General features: G+C 34.4%; 2 protein-coding genes and 1 pseudogene across 9 annotated transcripts in view; 1 reads left to right on the top strand and 2 right to left on the bottom strand.

Moving 5' to 3' along the window:
• LOC138327669 (uncharacterized) overlaps positions 1 to 16,680 on the bottom strand; it is a 252,576-nt gene that overhangs the window by 16,675 nt on the left and 219,221 nt on the right. The window contains exon 1 of one of the 3 annotated variants that reach the window (XM_069273958.1): positions 8,920 to 9,040. The exons of the other annotated variants lie outside the window; for them this stretch is intronic. The gene's annotated coding sequence lies outside the window, so the exon portion shown is untranslated. Of the gene's footprint in view, positions 1 to 8,919; positions 9,041 to 16,680 lie in introns of those variants that run through there. 3 annotated transcript variants of the gene reach the window in all.
• Positions 1 to 16,680, top strand: part of LOC138327670 (uncharacterized) — a 90,375-nt pseudogene that overhangs the window by 60,773 nt on the left and 12,922 nt on the right.
• Positions 288 to 16,680, bottom strand: part of LOC138327667 (uncharacterized) — a 293,971-nt gene continuing 277,578 nt past the window's right edge. For 2 of the 6 annotated variants that reach the window (XM_069273953.1, XM_069273955.1), the window contains one exon: positions 288 to 3,534. In XM_069273953.1, coding sequence (XP_069130054.1) covers positions 1,333 to 3,534 — 2,202 coding nt within the window. In that variant the 3' untranslated portion in view covers positions 288 to 1,332. The remainder of the gene's footprint in view (positions 3,535 to 16,680) is intronic. The other 4 variants (XM_069273954.1, XM_069273956.1, XR_011209083.1 and 1 more) reach the window with 3 other exon arrangements.

The raw sequence follows: 16,680 nt of genomic DNA, 5'->3' as shown, positions 1-16,680 counted from the left end.
TCTGTCGTTAGACCATCTTACCATGACTTAAAATTTTCATTTTGCATCTCTATTTATATAAATATACTTATCTTTTTCATCTCTTTTATGAAAATATATCATTATCTATTTAAATGACGTAATACATGTCTATATATACAAATGTTTGTAATTCCGCCTATCAAATGTTTGTCTGTTTTGTGAGATTGGTTCTTAATTCCCTTCAGTTGATGTCTAACATGTTATACACATATAGACTTACAGCCTGAATCTGTCGTGGTGAACAAAACTAATAGAGTTACAATAAATATAGATAATGATAATTTATTGACCTTACAAACATCCACTTACAAACGACCTTACAAACATCCACTTACAAACGACCTTACAAACTTCTACTTACAAACGACCTTACACACATCCACTTACAAACGACCTTACAAACATCTACTTACAAATGGCCTTGTAAACATCCACTCATAAACGACCTTACAAACATCCACTCATAAACGACCTTACAAACATCCACTTACAAACGACCATACAAACATCCACTCACAAACGACCTTACAAACATCCACTTACAAACGACCATACAAACATCCACTCATAAACGACCTTACAAACATCCACTCACAAACGACCTTACAAACATCCACTCATAAATGACCTTACAAGCATCCACTTATAACCGACCTTACAAACATCCACTCATGAATGACCTTACAAACATCCACTTACAAACGACCTTACAAACATCCACTTACAAACGACCTTACAAACATCCACTCATGAATGACCTTACAAACATCCACTTACAAACGACCTTACACACATCCACTTACAAACGACCTTACAAACATCTACTTACAAATGGCCTTGTAAACATCCACTCATAAACGACCTTACAAACATCCACTCATAAACGACCTTACAAACATCCACTTACAAACGACCATACAAACATCCACTCACAAACGACCTTACAAACATCCACTTACAAACGACCATACAAACATCCACTCATAAACGACCTTACAAACATCCACTCACAAACGACCTTACAAACATCCACTCATAAATGACCTTACAAGCATCCACTTATAACCGACCTTACAAACATCCACTCATGAACGACCTTACAAACATCCACTTACAAACGACCTTACTTCTATCTGTTATAGACATCGTTAGTGTTGGGTTATACATGAGCATTATGCTTTCCATACACCGGATTGCCTAAGTCTTGTAAGCGATTTCTCCTCTGAAGTATTTGTTGGTAGAGCTTACACATAACTTATGGTGACAATGGACATTTAGTTATTTGTAAGGAGTGAATACAAACCCCTTATTTTACATTTCTATGCTTTTCAATGTCTTCGTCCAAGCCTCAATGAATTGAATATCTAGTTCCTCTAGATAGTTCCTCATATATAAACTTTTATACAAATCTACAATACTTAAATAAGGAGATTGTTCAGATGAAATAAAATGCACTAATTGCTTAACTTTCTGATAGATATCCAATTCTGCATTAAAATCTCTCAAACTGTCATGAGCATTCCTTTCTTGTGTTACATACGGTGGCGAAAATGCTACGCGGATGTTTTCTTTGTGTAGGAAATATTGTGCAATGTAACTTCTCCAGATGTCACTGACGCGCCCATTCACACTGATAGGTAGCGCTATGTACGGAAAGGCAGGGGTTAACCAAAGTGTTGCTTGAGCATTAAGTGGAGCAAATTTTTTCCCAGGCACAACAAATGGTTTATGAGACTTCCGTGTGGCGCGAAAATTAAACGGAGCGTCACGTGACATCCGGTAAATAGCATCAATATCCGGTTGTTGATTTGCTAGTGACTGCACAATGCCAAGCTGAATGGCATCTGATGAATTACATAATTTAGGTAATGTCGTTTTGTTCTTTATATCTTGTAATGGAAAACCTCTTGGCCATGTGTAGGTTTCCTCAACTCCAAAGTATGGATAAGGGTTCACAAGTAGATGAGTTGTACTTGCACAATCTGTGACATAACTGAAAGGAGATTTGAAATCATTTAAATCTACTGTTCCATCATTGTCATCATCGAAATCCCACACGTATTTAGCCTTGTGGTGGATGGCGTACATGTATCCTATGTTCTTCCTTCCGAAGTGATTTAGCGGTATCACGTCCGTCAATAAAGGATACAAGGCACCCTGTTCAGTAACTGAGAGATATTTGATTCGTTGTATATTAGTCTGGTTTAGCTTCATTTCAGATATGTACGTACCCTCATCTGGTGTTTTCTTGTCCGCTACAATTACCACGCACCATTGCGAAAGCAATGCTATATTTTTCACAGCTTTCGAAGCAGAGAAAATCGTTGTGACTACTCCCCAGTTATCACATGCAGGCATCTTGTCCATGACCGCTACAGATGTGTGAGGGTTTGTTAAAGGCTCTGGCAAGCGTGTCCTTACGACATCTCCCGAAAACATTGACCCGGTCACGGCACCAACAAATTTGTGGAGCGAGGGTCGTGAAGGTGTTTCCGAAGATCCGGTGATTTTGTCGAAAGAAGACCTTACCACAGAGTTAACGTACTTGCCAGGTGAAAAACGGACAGGTGTTGGTTTATTATATTCATGAAGACGTTTCATTATCTCCACAGATGACTTATGGTTGAGGACGTATTTTAAACAAAAGTCAGGTTTTATGTATGTTAGAATTTTTGCTTCTGCTCCACGACCCATATGAAGGATTTTAGCGTTGTCACGTTGATAATCAATATCGTCATATGCGGACAGCCAGGAACCTATAGAAGTCCCTCCAAAGTTGGTATCTATTAAGTCCTCAGTCTTACTACACTTCGGTTCTCCACAATACTTACGTTTAGCGATCCGTCCTATCAGATCTCTTCCTAGAATCACAAACATCTCATCCATTCGCGTGTCAATATTCACCTTTTCACCTGAACCATGTGACCAACCGTAATACAATGTCGACGATTTCAGTTCATTCAGTCTATTAAAAATCTGTGGTACACATAGGAAAACGTCATCATCAACTTTTCCACCAAGTAATGCATCTGGGTAATGTTCGTGTATGTATTTGAACCACAGATACATCTTCTCTTCAAATTTCACACCTCTTCCTTGACTTGTTGCATTTAGAAAAACAATGTCATTGTACTTTTTGTTTTCTGCAATGGTGTCATTTGTTGGACGATCAATAGGAAACTTGCAAGTTATACGAAAGGGAAGCTCAGACTCCAAAATTCGTATTGCTGAAATCCATGTAGTTCGCTGTCCTTCGCGGAATTGGAGATTGGTATGTGGTGTCAACATCCCCATCACGATTTGAGGACGAGAAGCTAAGGATGATGACGAAGCTCGATCTATAGAATTTGAACGAGTATAATTGGTTTCGTTTGAGATTCCTATCATATACCCTATATAGATGATCCCATAGAGAACAGCACTAGCCAAAAGTAATCTGAACAAAGTTCTCATTCCACAGAACCGCTTTCTGGCATGGCAGCTTCCAGTCATGTTGACTGTTAAGGCTTTCTGCTGAAAAAGAGGAAACAAAGATAGGTTTAGTCTAGTGACTGTTAGTGGCAGTTAATAAATACAACAAAACTATATCAATTACAGAAAACCAAAATAAATTAAAAACAAAACCTGCGATAAAATGAGAATTAATAAGATCAACAAAATGCTTTTCCATTTTTAAAGGCTACACTGCCCATGAATGGCGCCGTCTTAATAATACTTTACTGAAAAGAGTGCACATAAGTGGTACGACTATATAACCACTGTCCGGTATAGCTTGGCAATAGAAAAGGCTATAAGCATTTTTCATTTGAAAGCATGAGGGATAGCCATGAAATGCTCCTTTGGGGTCACTTAATTAGGTATGTCCTCGGCAGTGCCTCTGACTCCAAATTAGGTAAACCCTTGGAAGAGCCTCTGACACCCACAGGCATCTGAGAATTAGTTACAGATTATATAATCATGGACCCACCAGAGTGCCCTAAGACTATTTTTCAAAATTTAAGGATGTACTCCTCCGAGAAGTCAAAATTTCTTGTATTGAACTTTTTTTCTCATATAGATTTTTGGAAATAGGAGTTCATACCATAAAAGAAAATGGAAGAAAATGCATATGTCTGTGTGCTCGTTTTTGAGCTATTGTCACTCAAAGATACCTAGTTGATAAAATGTTGGATTTTATTGGAATTTTGCCGTTTTGACCATATACACAAGAGATTAAAGCCATAATTTCCTAATGAGCTGTTTGATATGTATAAATGTTTGCAGAATTTATTTTCTAGTAGTCTTCTTTAAAAATATACCAGTTTTGATTAATAAGACTAATATTTTTTCTCAGAATAACAAGATATGCTACCCCTACCAATTAATTTGAGCTACAAAATGCACCGTTTCCAGCCATTTTTGCCAAATTTAAGCCTTTATAGAAAAAGTTCCGGTATTAAACTTTTGTTAATACTTTGCATATCAACGGGGAAAGGGCTGTTCTTTCTAAATCAGGCAGAAAAATGGGAGGTCCGTATGCTTACTTTTTTGTCCCATTTGAATATTTGTTATTTTTCAGTATTTTAGAGTAAAACATAAAAGTGCTCAAATTACCACTTTAAATGTAAAAATAAAGTGACAAAAGTGTATCATTTTACACACAAATGCTCAATATTTTAATAATCACGAACCCAGCAAAGATTAACAGCAAAAATTAGCGTGATACAGCTAAAAATACTAGCGCAGTGATGATTTAAGTAAAACCAATTTCGGTAAAAAATGGTAAAACTTTGGCTCTACTCAAAGCGAACAAAGACACAATTTCAAAATGGCCGCCAAATGGGTCATTTCTTAAATCCCGCGTATAAAAAAATCTACTGAAAATAGAAATGTAATTTTTTGACAAACTTTGCAACTGGCAACTTGCTACAGATATTGATAAATTTTATTTGAAAATCTTATAACTTCTTTGATCTATATCGAAACGAGACTTATACGGGACTGAACCCTCAGAAGAATACATCCTAAAGATATCATGTATTAAGACCGTAGAGCCCAAATTCGACCACAAGCATACTCACATGGGTCTGGGTAATAGTCAAATAGCGTCTGTGGCACTAAATACTTGTTTGCTTGTTTTTGTTTGATTAAATTATTACCTCCCTTTATTGTGAGCGTAAAGTAGGAACATAACCTCTCACTTTTAAAGTCTAGACTATGATGTGTCTCGGCCAGGAGACAGAACCCCAGCATCATAGGGACGAGCTCTCAAATACAACTATGTACAAAGATATGCTTAGTCTTTATCAATGATCTATTTCTCTCATACCTGAGGGTGTGGTACTGGTCTATCTGATGCAATACACCTCTGGCGTCTATGTCTATATTGCATGGGTAGCCATGCAATACATTACTACCTCTAGGTATCAGTATATGCGCAATAAAAAAGAAGTCGAGCTTTTAGAAATTCAGATATAAAAGAAAGCCATAATAATACTTATCATAAAATGCATTCACTATTCGACATTTATTTATTACTGCTGAGAATTTATATAACGTGTATTAAAAAAATATGCTGGTTTTATTCAAAGGAATGCAAAACAAATAATTTGAATTGAAAATATTAGATATTATTATTTTTCTGGATTTTTTGTCGCTTCTCATTGGTCAAAAACACGCCACGTGATCACCGATAAAAAACTATATTGCACGATTTTTTGGAAGTAGTTTATAGAAAAAGTATATTGCACGTTTATAGAAAAAGTATATTGTTCTAGATAACGTTATCATCTATGTTACCAAAACGCTTCGTGTTCCTGCCGCTTTAAAACAAACGCTTTGTTGACCTGAGTTTGAAACGTAACCACAAAATGTGACAGACGACGTTGATTGTTTCGGTTTCTATCAAAGATGATGATGACTTCCAGCTGATGACTACAGTTTAAACTTTTAAATTTTCAACATAAACACGGTAGGAGAGTAGGAAATAATTGAATAACATTCATTAAGCATCTAAAGCCATTGAATAGTGAATACGTTTTATATTTATTTTAAAAATTCCACCTAGACTAATAACAACATTAGGCATAGGCTAATCCTACTGTATGTATACGATTTTATTTTACGGAATAGAGTACTAAGCATAAGAGAATGTATCTTCATGTCAATCTGAATCTTTTATTGTATGTTTGGCGTCGAAGTGGATCATTTAATTTACTGTGTCTGACATTGAGCTACAGGTATAATGGAGTACATGTACATGTATGCAATTTACAAACACGCATGCACCGGGTGCATGTAATAAAAGCGTCAATTGATACTGTGTTCATATGTTTTTTTTAAAAACTAAACTTGTTACAAAATTATAAGATTGTAACTGTCTTCACGAAGCAGAATTCACAATGCGTGCTTATTTAGTTTCACGCTCATTTCAAAATGTAAAAAATCCAGAAAAATAATAAAACAACCATATAGCATTTTGATTTCGGTCAATACATGGTTATATCGACCACAGAAAAAATATCGACCTCGGTCAATATTTTTCTTTGGTCGATATAACCATGTATCGACCTCATCAAAATGCTATATTTGTATAATATCCATGTATGGATAATTGATTTTCAGCTGAGCCTTTCTTCGAACTTACGTCTCAAAATGCCGGGTCAACATAATTTTAAAACTAATAAAACGTCGATATATGAAAGAAAAATGCACTTTCATATGTTATATCAAGCCTCGGGTATTACTACATTTATAACCCTTGGGTAAAATAGCCCTACCCTTCGTATCCACATAAATGTATGAAAAAGTCTCATGATATAGAACTATCTGGTAACGGAGCAAAAGTAATTAATTCTAAAGTTAAAATTCCTCACAGAAGCTGACGTTATCTGCTTAGTAACAAGTCTTCGTTTACACGGTTCAGGCTTGTAAAGTTTACAGTTAAACCTCTTAATGGAGATCTCCATATATGTAAATAAGAGTAAAATTTTCATTTTACAAAAAGTTGAAAGAAATCATTATACTCCTACTTTATGGTAAAGATTTAGCAGTGGTCGAAAATATTAATCATGTTGGTATTATTTTGATTGATGTTCGTCCGACACCATAGCTGATGCATGTCAAAAATTGAAATATGATGTAATGTTCATCTCAGATTTTAAAAAAAATCCTTAAAATTAGGACGTGTTCAAACCACACAGTACCAGAGTCGACATGGTTAATTTATTAGGATGCACTTCTGTTGAAACTTTATCGGTCGCCTTTGTAGGCTAAATAACAATTACAAAACTCGTGAATGATTTCTCAAACGATCGTTTATATATCAGTAAAATTGTTTCACTCAAAAAGTCATTAGAGTTTTTTTCAGATTGTTATCTGTTCACTAGATTAAACAATTTCACTTGTGACATGTTTTGTATTCCACTCTGCCATTTGTTAAGTACAAATGCTTCGTTTAAATGATAGACATTTTACACCATATTATTATATAATAACATCAACGTTGCGTATTAATTTTGATAAAGAATTCCCTGAAATCATACATTGAAACGTGTTTTATTCTGTCAAAAAGATTAAAAACTAATTGGAACCATATACATGTATGTTACTATTTCAGCTTCATCGGGGTATAAAATCAATTATGTTTGCAAACTTTTGTAAGAATCTACGCGGATTCAAAAAAATTCTTTCACACCCCGATGAGGTTAAAAATAGTGACATCAATGCTTAATTTTTTGGATCTGCATCAAGTCAGATACAGATCTCTGATACTAGTTGGAAGTGACAGATATACATTATCTAAACCTCTCGTCAGGTTCATATCAATATTTATGCTCAACTGTGACTTATAAATGTAAGTTTTATGTTCCGTAATTTTCATAACGATGAATCAAAAAGGGCATTTCACATGTTGTTCACCACTTCAAGTTACCAATATTTCAACAACAACCCGTGGAGCCAAGTTTTGTTCTACAATTTCATTTTACAATTTACAGTGTTATTGGTAGTCGTAAAGTGACTTCTTCATCCAAGCATGCATAGAGCATAAAACCAAGACCTTTACAATGCAACAAATCTGTGTTGTAACTTATGTTTATAAAGCACCATTCACGTTAATTTGATTTTTAATGTTTAATTTATCAAACTTTATGACTGTCAATCGATTACTGAATTAAAAGTATGGTGGTTGATTACGGACATCCAAAGATTGTATGTGTTTATTATTTATGCTTTTGTAATTTTCAACTTTGGAGGCAATAAAGAGAATAATAATAGAAAAAATCACATATATTTTTAATTAACTCTTCAATAATTCTGATATAGTTTTGTTCAGCAATACTCAATTAAAAAGTCCAAAATGTCTTCGATAAAATTTGTCGGTTAAACAGCTTTAAACAGTACCAAAAATATATATATTTTTTAATTACCGAAAATATATTGAACTATCAAAATTAAATGATTATAATTTTCAGACTCGGAGGCCTTCTGACTATTGAGTCTTTGGACTAATGGGCCATATGACTATTACGCCTTCGGAGTATACACAATATTGAGAATATGTATATATAAGTTAAAAAAAACTTATATCAAGCCCGTTCCAGTTATTTTTTGACGTATACAAGCAAATGGATGACCTAAGTTATATGCAGATAAACTTTATTAGAGAGAGAGAGAGAGAGAGAGAGAGAGAGAGAAGGGGCGCGGGGGGAGAGAAGATTATCAGTATTTTGATAAAAAATATTCAAACATATAATATAATGATAATGATTATAATACTAGAGTAATGGGTCTTTTCCAGCTCAGGTGACACTCATATCTGTAATACTAATCCTTATGTCATGCCATACAAACTGATCTAATGTCTATCACATACCGTGCCCACTGTAAATACATGTATCAATATCAAATACTACAAACCTTCTGCCGTTATCCCATGTACAACTTCCGTGTTCTGTGATACAAATGTACGGACTCTGATGTCCGGGTAGGTGGGTTAACTAATAAACATTAGCCAGTGTGGTTTTGCCGCAAGGCAACTAGAAATACGGTGAGACTAACTTCGACTGTTTCAGGGACCATCTCAAAGGTTTAAATGTATTCACCATACAATGTATATTTTTGCTCGGACGTTGACAAGGACATATACAAGCCCTGTATAATTTGTTCAATGATATTCATTATTTGAACAATGACTGGTGTTTAATTGTGTATATATAAATACCTAATCAACACAAAAATAACATAAAATAATTTAACATGCGCAATGAGTATTTCATTAGATATAGGATAAGTGCCACGGCCATAAGTTTTTTCGGGATGGAATTTATTATTTTTCCTATTTTTAAGTAAAATTAGAAGCTCAATATTTTTAATTGTGGTAATGGTGTTAAGTAAGTTATTTTTGTAACTGAAGAAAAATACTACTTCGCCTGCTCTTGTTTTTTATAGTGAAAAAAATTACCATTTGTCATGATCAGCGGTGGAGCATCTTTAAATATGAATAAGTTTGTTGGACTTGGGGAAACTGCGTCGGCCACAAGATGTACATTTTGTACCGGTGTAACGTTGAAAATGGACCCCCGTTGAAAACTGACCTCGGTTCATTGACCCCGAAAACAGTTGAAAACTGAACTTCAAGCGCACTTTTTACACCGACCCGTTGAAAATTGACCCCGTCGAAAAGTGACCCCATAAGAACTCGTTTTTACACAACAACACAACACGACACAAAAACACCACGAAACCACACAGCATGACACAGCACAGCAACACACCAACAACACAACAACACAACACAGCACAACACCATACAACAACACAGCACACCACACAACAAAACACAACAAAATAACACAACATCACACAACACAAAATAACGTCACGCAACACAACAACGCATCACACTAAACACAACCACACAACACAAGACAACATTACAAAACAACACGACACAACATCACAACAAAACATCGCACAACACCACAACACAACAATACACAACACAACAACACACAACCACGCAACAACAATACAACAGCATCCAACAACACAACAACACTCAACTACACTACACAACACAACATCACACAAAACAACAGCACATCGCACAACATAACACAAATACACAAACACGCAACAACAACACAACACCACCCAACAACAACACACAACACCACAAAAACACAACACACCTCACAACACAACATAACAAAAAACATCACACAACAACACATAACACAACACACAACACAACCACAACACATAACCACGCAACAACAATACAACACCACCCAAAAACAACACAATAACACACAACAACACAACACACGACAACATCACACAACATAACACATCACAAAATCACACAACAAAGCATCACACAACAACACAACACAACAACACAACAAAACCACACCACAGCACACAACACAACAACAATACAACACCACCTAACAACACAACACCCGACAACAACACAACATCACACAACATAACGCAACAACACATCACAAAAACATCACGTAACAATACATTACACAAACACGAAACAACAACACAACACAAAACACAGCCACACAGCACACAACAACACACAACACAACAACACACCAATGACACACAACACAATAACATGACACAACCACACATAAATACACAACACAACACAACACAACATAACAGAACAACAAAACAACACACAACACCACCACATAACAAACAACACAAAACACACAACCACAAAACAACACAACAAAACACAACCATACGCATAACACACCATAACTGATACATACGCAGATATATAATACATGTATTCTTGTATTGCAGGGAATAAATAGAGGTTACACAATGAGTGGTTGTTGGATATGGAATTTATTCCACACGAGTGAGTTATTTCTTAAAAGTTACAAAAGACACGAGCTTTAGCGAGTGTCTTTTGTAACTTTTAAAAAATAACTTACTCGTGTGGAATAAATTCCATATCCAGCAACCACGAGTCGTGTGACCTGTTTCTACCACAATTATATCCGCTTTTAGCCGATAGAAATACGACGAGGATAAGTACGCTATATATATCCAACAGCAGTTTTGGTGTCAAGCGGCGATCACAGCATAGCATGACGTCACTCGATTATTGATGACGTTGACAAATGATGGCACGACACTCAGAAAGACGTTGTTCGGTCAAAGTTCACCGTGTCAGCCAATCAGAACGCGTAAAGAGTTTATACCACGTGTGGTATAAACAAATTGTTAATCAACAGCTGCATGGTTGATTTGATACCCTGAGAGTTGAATAACACTGCGTATTGTGGTAGAAATAATAATATTAACAATTACTGAATATCTGACAAACGTTAAATCGTCGAAAATGTTATTATAAAAAATCATTAAGAAACAAATTAATAAGGCAAGCATTTAGCAAAAGTATAATTACAGTGGTATTAACTGATCTTGTGTATTTTGTAATAGATTTTTAGATGCCTATAGGGCCTAATCTAGCTTTATTGAAATGTACATCGAAACCGAACACACGTTTGTGTTACCTAATCATGATGAGGCCTCCCGCGGGGTGGCTCGACAAAACTCGTAAACAAATGAAAGTAAACATAAACACGCTATGTCGTTACCTGCTAGATATTACACTTTGTTTTTTTTAATAATAACACAGTGATGTATACATACATACGAAGTCTGGTAAGCCTACATGAACTTAGACCAGTGTTTAGGACAACAGGGTCAACGACGATATCGGCATTAATATCGGATTATATCCATGACAACTGATCATGATCATGAATTAAACTAAATACAATCTACCTTGTAGCGTAAGATCAGAAACATGAAAAGATTATTATTATGAACTTTGTAATTACTGCACGCAGAAACATATACATACATAATATATGTTTATGCTACATGTAAAGATACATGAACCACATGTAGGCCTATGTGATTCATATCATTTCATAATTCATTGCATGCACGGGGCAAGAAAAGGAATACATGTACACATGTTTCAATAGTACTAGGAAATAAAGTATAAAAACAGTCCGTTAATTATTTCTATACAGTTCATCAAGTGAAGATCTGATGGAAAAGTATATACCAAAAAGCTAAAGAAAATCTGGATCAGTCTTTCATTAAAAGAAGAGAAAATGGGGAAAACATCCGCTTTAATAAGACTGGTAAAGCCCTAGCAGGCATCACGAACTTATTTTTTCTTACATATTTTGTTTAGAGCATAAACTTTTAGACTTGCTCCATAAATCGAACTTTTTTTCTATGAAAACAAATGAGCTGAACTAATAAACATAATTCACGTTCAGTGTAAAATAGAATGTACATTCATGAAATTAGAGAAATTTCGGTTTCAATATAATTCCCCTTTCCTTTTTAATACGTACATGTATTCAGTACTAAGAATTACGAACTGACGGCAAATGATAGTCCACCAGGTAGCGTCAAGGGTCAAAATAATATATGTTGTGTCTTTTTAGTTATGAATAATGACAATATTTATATCCCCTTGTAGTTCACTCTAATACTGACATTTTTACTAATATAATTGCGAGTCTTTGATTAGTTGCAGGCCTATCTTTAAAAATCCCATACGATAATTAAGACACATGCACCTGGTAATCAATATTTGATGTATATACATGCATACTCTGATGAAATGTATGATGATCCTTTTCTAATCACATGAAACGTAATCGAGAAACATTTAATCCTGATTACGAAATTTCGTCTTTCTGCGCATAATTTAGCTGTAGAATCCGGGAGATACAGGAATGTAGAAAGGTGTCACAGATATTGTCAATATTATTATTTATTAGATGTTGAAGATGAATATCATTTTCTTCTTGTTTGTCACTTTTATTCTGATATTAGGATGAAATATATAAAGAAATATTATTGGCACAAGCCATCAGTTCATCAAGTTATTGAATTATTAAACTCAAAGAGTCAGAAAGAACTGAATTTGTTGGGAAGATTTATAGTAGAAGCCCATAAACGTAGAATTGTGTAATTGCATTATTACTGAAATGTTTATGTCTTCTAAGTGCTTCTCTTTATCCGATATCGTCCGTATGTTCCTTTTTTGTCATTTGTACAGGTGTAATTTTAGTACATATAACTCAATATTGTAACTTAAGGTGCAATATCTAATTCAAAGTGTTATATATTGGTTATTCTGTTCACGTTGTATGTATTTAATTCATATGATTACTTTTTTTGAAAATACGCACCGCTTTAGTATTTTGTCAAATGTATTCTTTAGAATTTGTGTTATTGTGTAAATGTATATGCTTGTTCGTAGCCGATAGACCAAATGGCCTAAGGTAATAAAAGAATTGAATTGAATTGAATATCAATCAGTTAACAAGTACTCATTGTAATGGACACCATTTCATAGTCCCCCAAACGCATCCCCAATTGCAACAAATCAAGAATGCAATTGCACAGTGTATATGAACATCTTGGGAGAATTTTGATGTACTTTTATATAGGAATTCAGGTTCTCCTAAAATGTACATAGCTACATAACTCGGTGATCATGACCCAGAACCTGGCCATGCCTTGTACACGCGTATAGTGCGCATCCAAACTTTTCACTTGATAATTTATGAAAAAAGTGCACACTATACGCGCAAAAATACGGTAATACAAGAAGTAGATACCAAACAACCGGGGCCGGATCTCGTTACTATACAGTGGGGTAGCCTGTGTTTCGGGTCCACATAGTGTACTCATATAACAGCTAGCTGTTTTGCTACATTGTACAACATTGACTTGAAAATATGCTCCAGTCAAACTAGGTTTCAACGTCAAACTAATTGCAACAGAAATTATTTTTGTGGAAATGTTTTTAGATTTCGACTATAAGTAACTGGTAAAAATTCCCAAAAAATCCCATAAGGGGAAAGTGGTTAATTTTACCTATTTATAAAGCCATCTAAACCGCCGGTAAATGTGTCCCGTATGGGCCGCCGTAGATCGGAAGAGTTCCACAAAGGAGGCGGAAAAGAGCTGCAATGTTGGCATGAGTGGACACACGAATACAATTCACATAAACAAAAGCGTTGATTATTGACAATCGTGCATTATTGGCAGGTTTTATGATAGTGTGAGCCTAGTTCATGATTATTTTAAGTTATATTATACATAATACCATGTGCTTCACAGATGTCAATAAGTGTTGAAATGGTTAGCGATCGGTGACGGTAACTTACCCGAAGGAAGTACAAAATGACGACGACATAATTGTATTTATGTTAAATAAAACATATCTTAATTTCAATATTTTGTAAGTGTATGCTTTAATTTATCTTTAAAAAGTAATGGTTCTGTCATTACGATGTAGACTCTATTTAAGTTTTAAAAGTTTGCCAGTTTTGATAACCCTGTTTCATTGACGAAAAAAGTATGGAAGCCTGTTTGTACTAGCGCGATATTGATCAAAATTTCCATTTTACACATATTTGCGATAAAATTCAATATTTAATACTTATTCCGAAGAGTGGTTTGGTTTTTTGTGACCTCATTATTGTTTTTGTTTTGAACCGTGTATTTCATCTGTACTATTTTCTTTTATGTTAGTAATTATTTTACTTTATTGGCACTTTATTTCTTAATACGTGTCATAGCTCTACATATAACAGATACTAATGATCAGTTAGTTCCATGTTTTTACTTATCTGGGGCCAGTTGTTCAAAGGTCTATTTAAAGTTAAAGCCACACTATACGTAACTATCAACAAAATTTCAAGTTAAATTCGACTCCGATATTGTTAGCATTTGTAGATGTAGTTGAAATTAAGATATATTAAAGAATATTTGTAATGATTTTTTAATAACTTTATTACAGCAGTTGCTGAAAGTCGATACATGTAAACATGCCTTCATTTTAAACTGGTCGCCATAGAAGTTACGATTATTACCGAACGGAAGTCGGAAAGTTCATGACCCGTTTTCGGAAGAGTTCGGACAGACGTTACGTAGTAACGGTAGTCACATGACGTTCTCGGCAACGACGTTACAATGTCGGCTAACTTCGGCTTGTTTGACTAAGTGGGACCCACCTAGCGATGTTTAATATTTATTTGATTTTTATCAAAGTATTCCGAATCATAATCGCTCATCTTGACTTTGATTTAGTCCTGTCTCTGCATGATTTACAACAGGATTTTTTTTTCAACATTCTCCTAAATCATGAAAAAAATAAGAAAGATGCGGATATTGGGCCTTTAATCGAGGATTAAACCTTCATTAAACCGTCATTAACTTGATGACGTCATTTCCAGAAAATATGATGTTGCACAAACGTCCATTAAAGTTAACGGAGCATAAAGCTCTAATAAAGCTTTATTAAAATCTGCGATATAAAAAAGACCTACTCATATGCACGGTGGCTGGGAGTGGACATGAAATAGTTAAAATTATTGCGTGGGAACGAAATATTATTGCGTTCGAAAGAAATAATTATTTCGTGGGCAATGGAAATATTGAAATATAATGTATTAAAGTCATATATACAGTAATATAAAAGCACATACAATGCTTTTATTTTCGGCGGCGTTTATTAGGACCAATGTATAGTTTTATTTAGCATGTCTATACAAATTATTATCTTGTACGTTTAACTTAGTATCTTTTTAGTATCTATTGTTATAGTATCATGTACATTTGTACGTACGTATGCTCAAACTATTACCATATACGTCTGTGCGTATATCGTTGTATCATGTACGTACAACCTAGTATCTTGTACTTACAAATTATTATCTTGTACGTACAACTTCATATCTTACAAATTATTACAGTATCTTGTACGTACAAATTATCATATTGTACATTTGCACGTACAACGTAGTATCTTGTACGTACGTAAATTACTTAAGCATTGATGTCACTATTTTTAACCTCATCGGGGTATGAAAGAATTTTTTTGAATCCGCGTAGATTCTTACAAAAGTTTGCAAACATAATTGATTTTATACCCCGATGAAGCTGAAATAGTAACATATATGGTTCTAATTAGTTTTTAATCATTTTGATAGAATAACACACGTTTTAATGTATGATTTCAGGGAATTATTTTTCCAAATTAATACGCAACGTTGATGTTATTATATAATAATATGGTGTAAAATGTCTATAATTTAAACGAAGCATTTGTACTTAACAAATGGCAGAGTGGAATACAAAACATGTCATAATCGAAATTGTTTAATTTGTAGTGAACAGATAACAATATGAAAAAAACCCTAATGACTTTTTGAGTTTTGCAATTTTACTGATATATAAACGAACGTTTGAGAAATCATTCACGAGTTTTGTAATTGTTATCCAGCCTACAAAGGCGGCCGATAAAGTTTCAACAGAAGTGCATCCTAATAAATTAACCATGTCGACTCTGGTACTGTGTGGTTTGAACACGTCCTAATTTTAAGGTTATTTTTAAAATCTGAGATGAACATTACATTATATTTCAATTTTTGACATGCATCAGCTGTGGTGTCGGACGAACATCAATTAAAATAATACCAACATGATTAATATTTTCGACCACTGCTAAATCAATCTTTACCATAAAGTAGGAGTATAATGATTTCTTTTCTTTCAACTTTTTGTAAAAATAAAAATTTTACTCTTATTTACATATATTGTTAT

Source organism: Argopecten irradians, chromosome 7 (genome assembly GCF_041381155.1).
Source record: "Argopecten irradians isolate NY chromosome 7, Ai_NY, whole genome shotgun sequence".
Classification (NCBI taxonomy): domain Eukaryota; kingdom Metazoa; phylum Mollusca; class Bivalvia; order Pectinida; family Pectinidae; genus Argopecten; species Argopecten irradians.
This window is presented reverse-complemented; position numbering and strand designations above follow the sequence as displayed.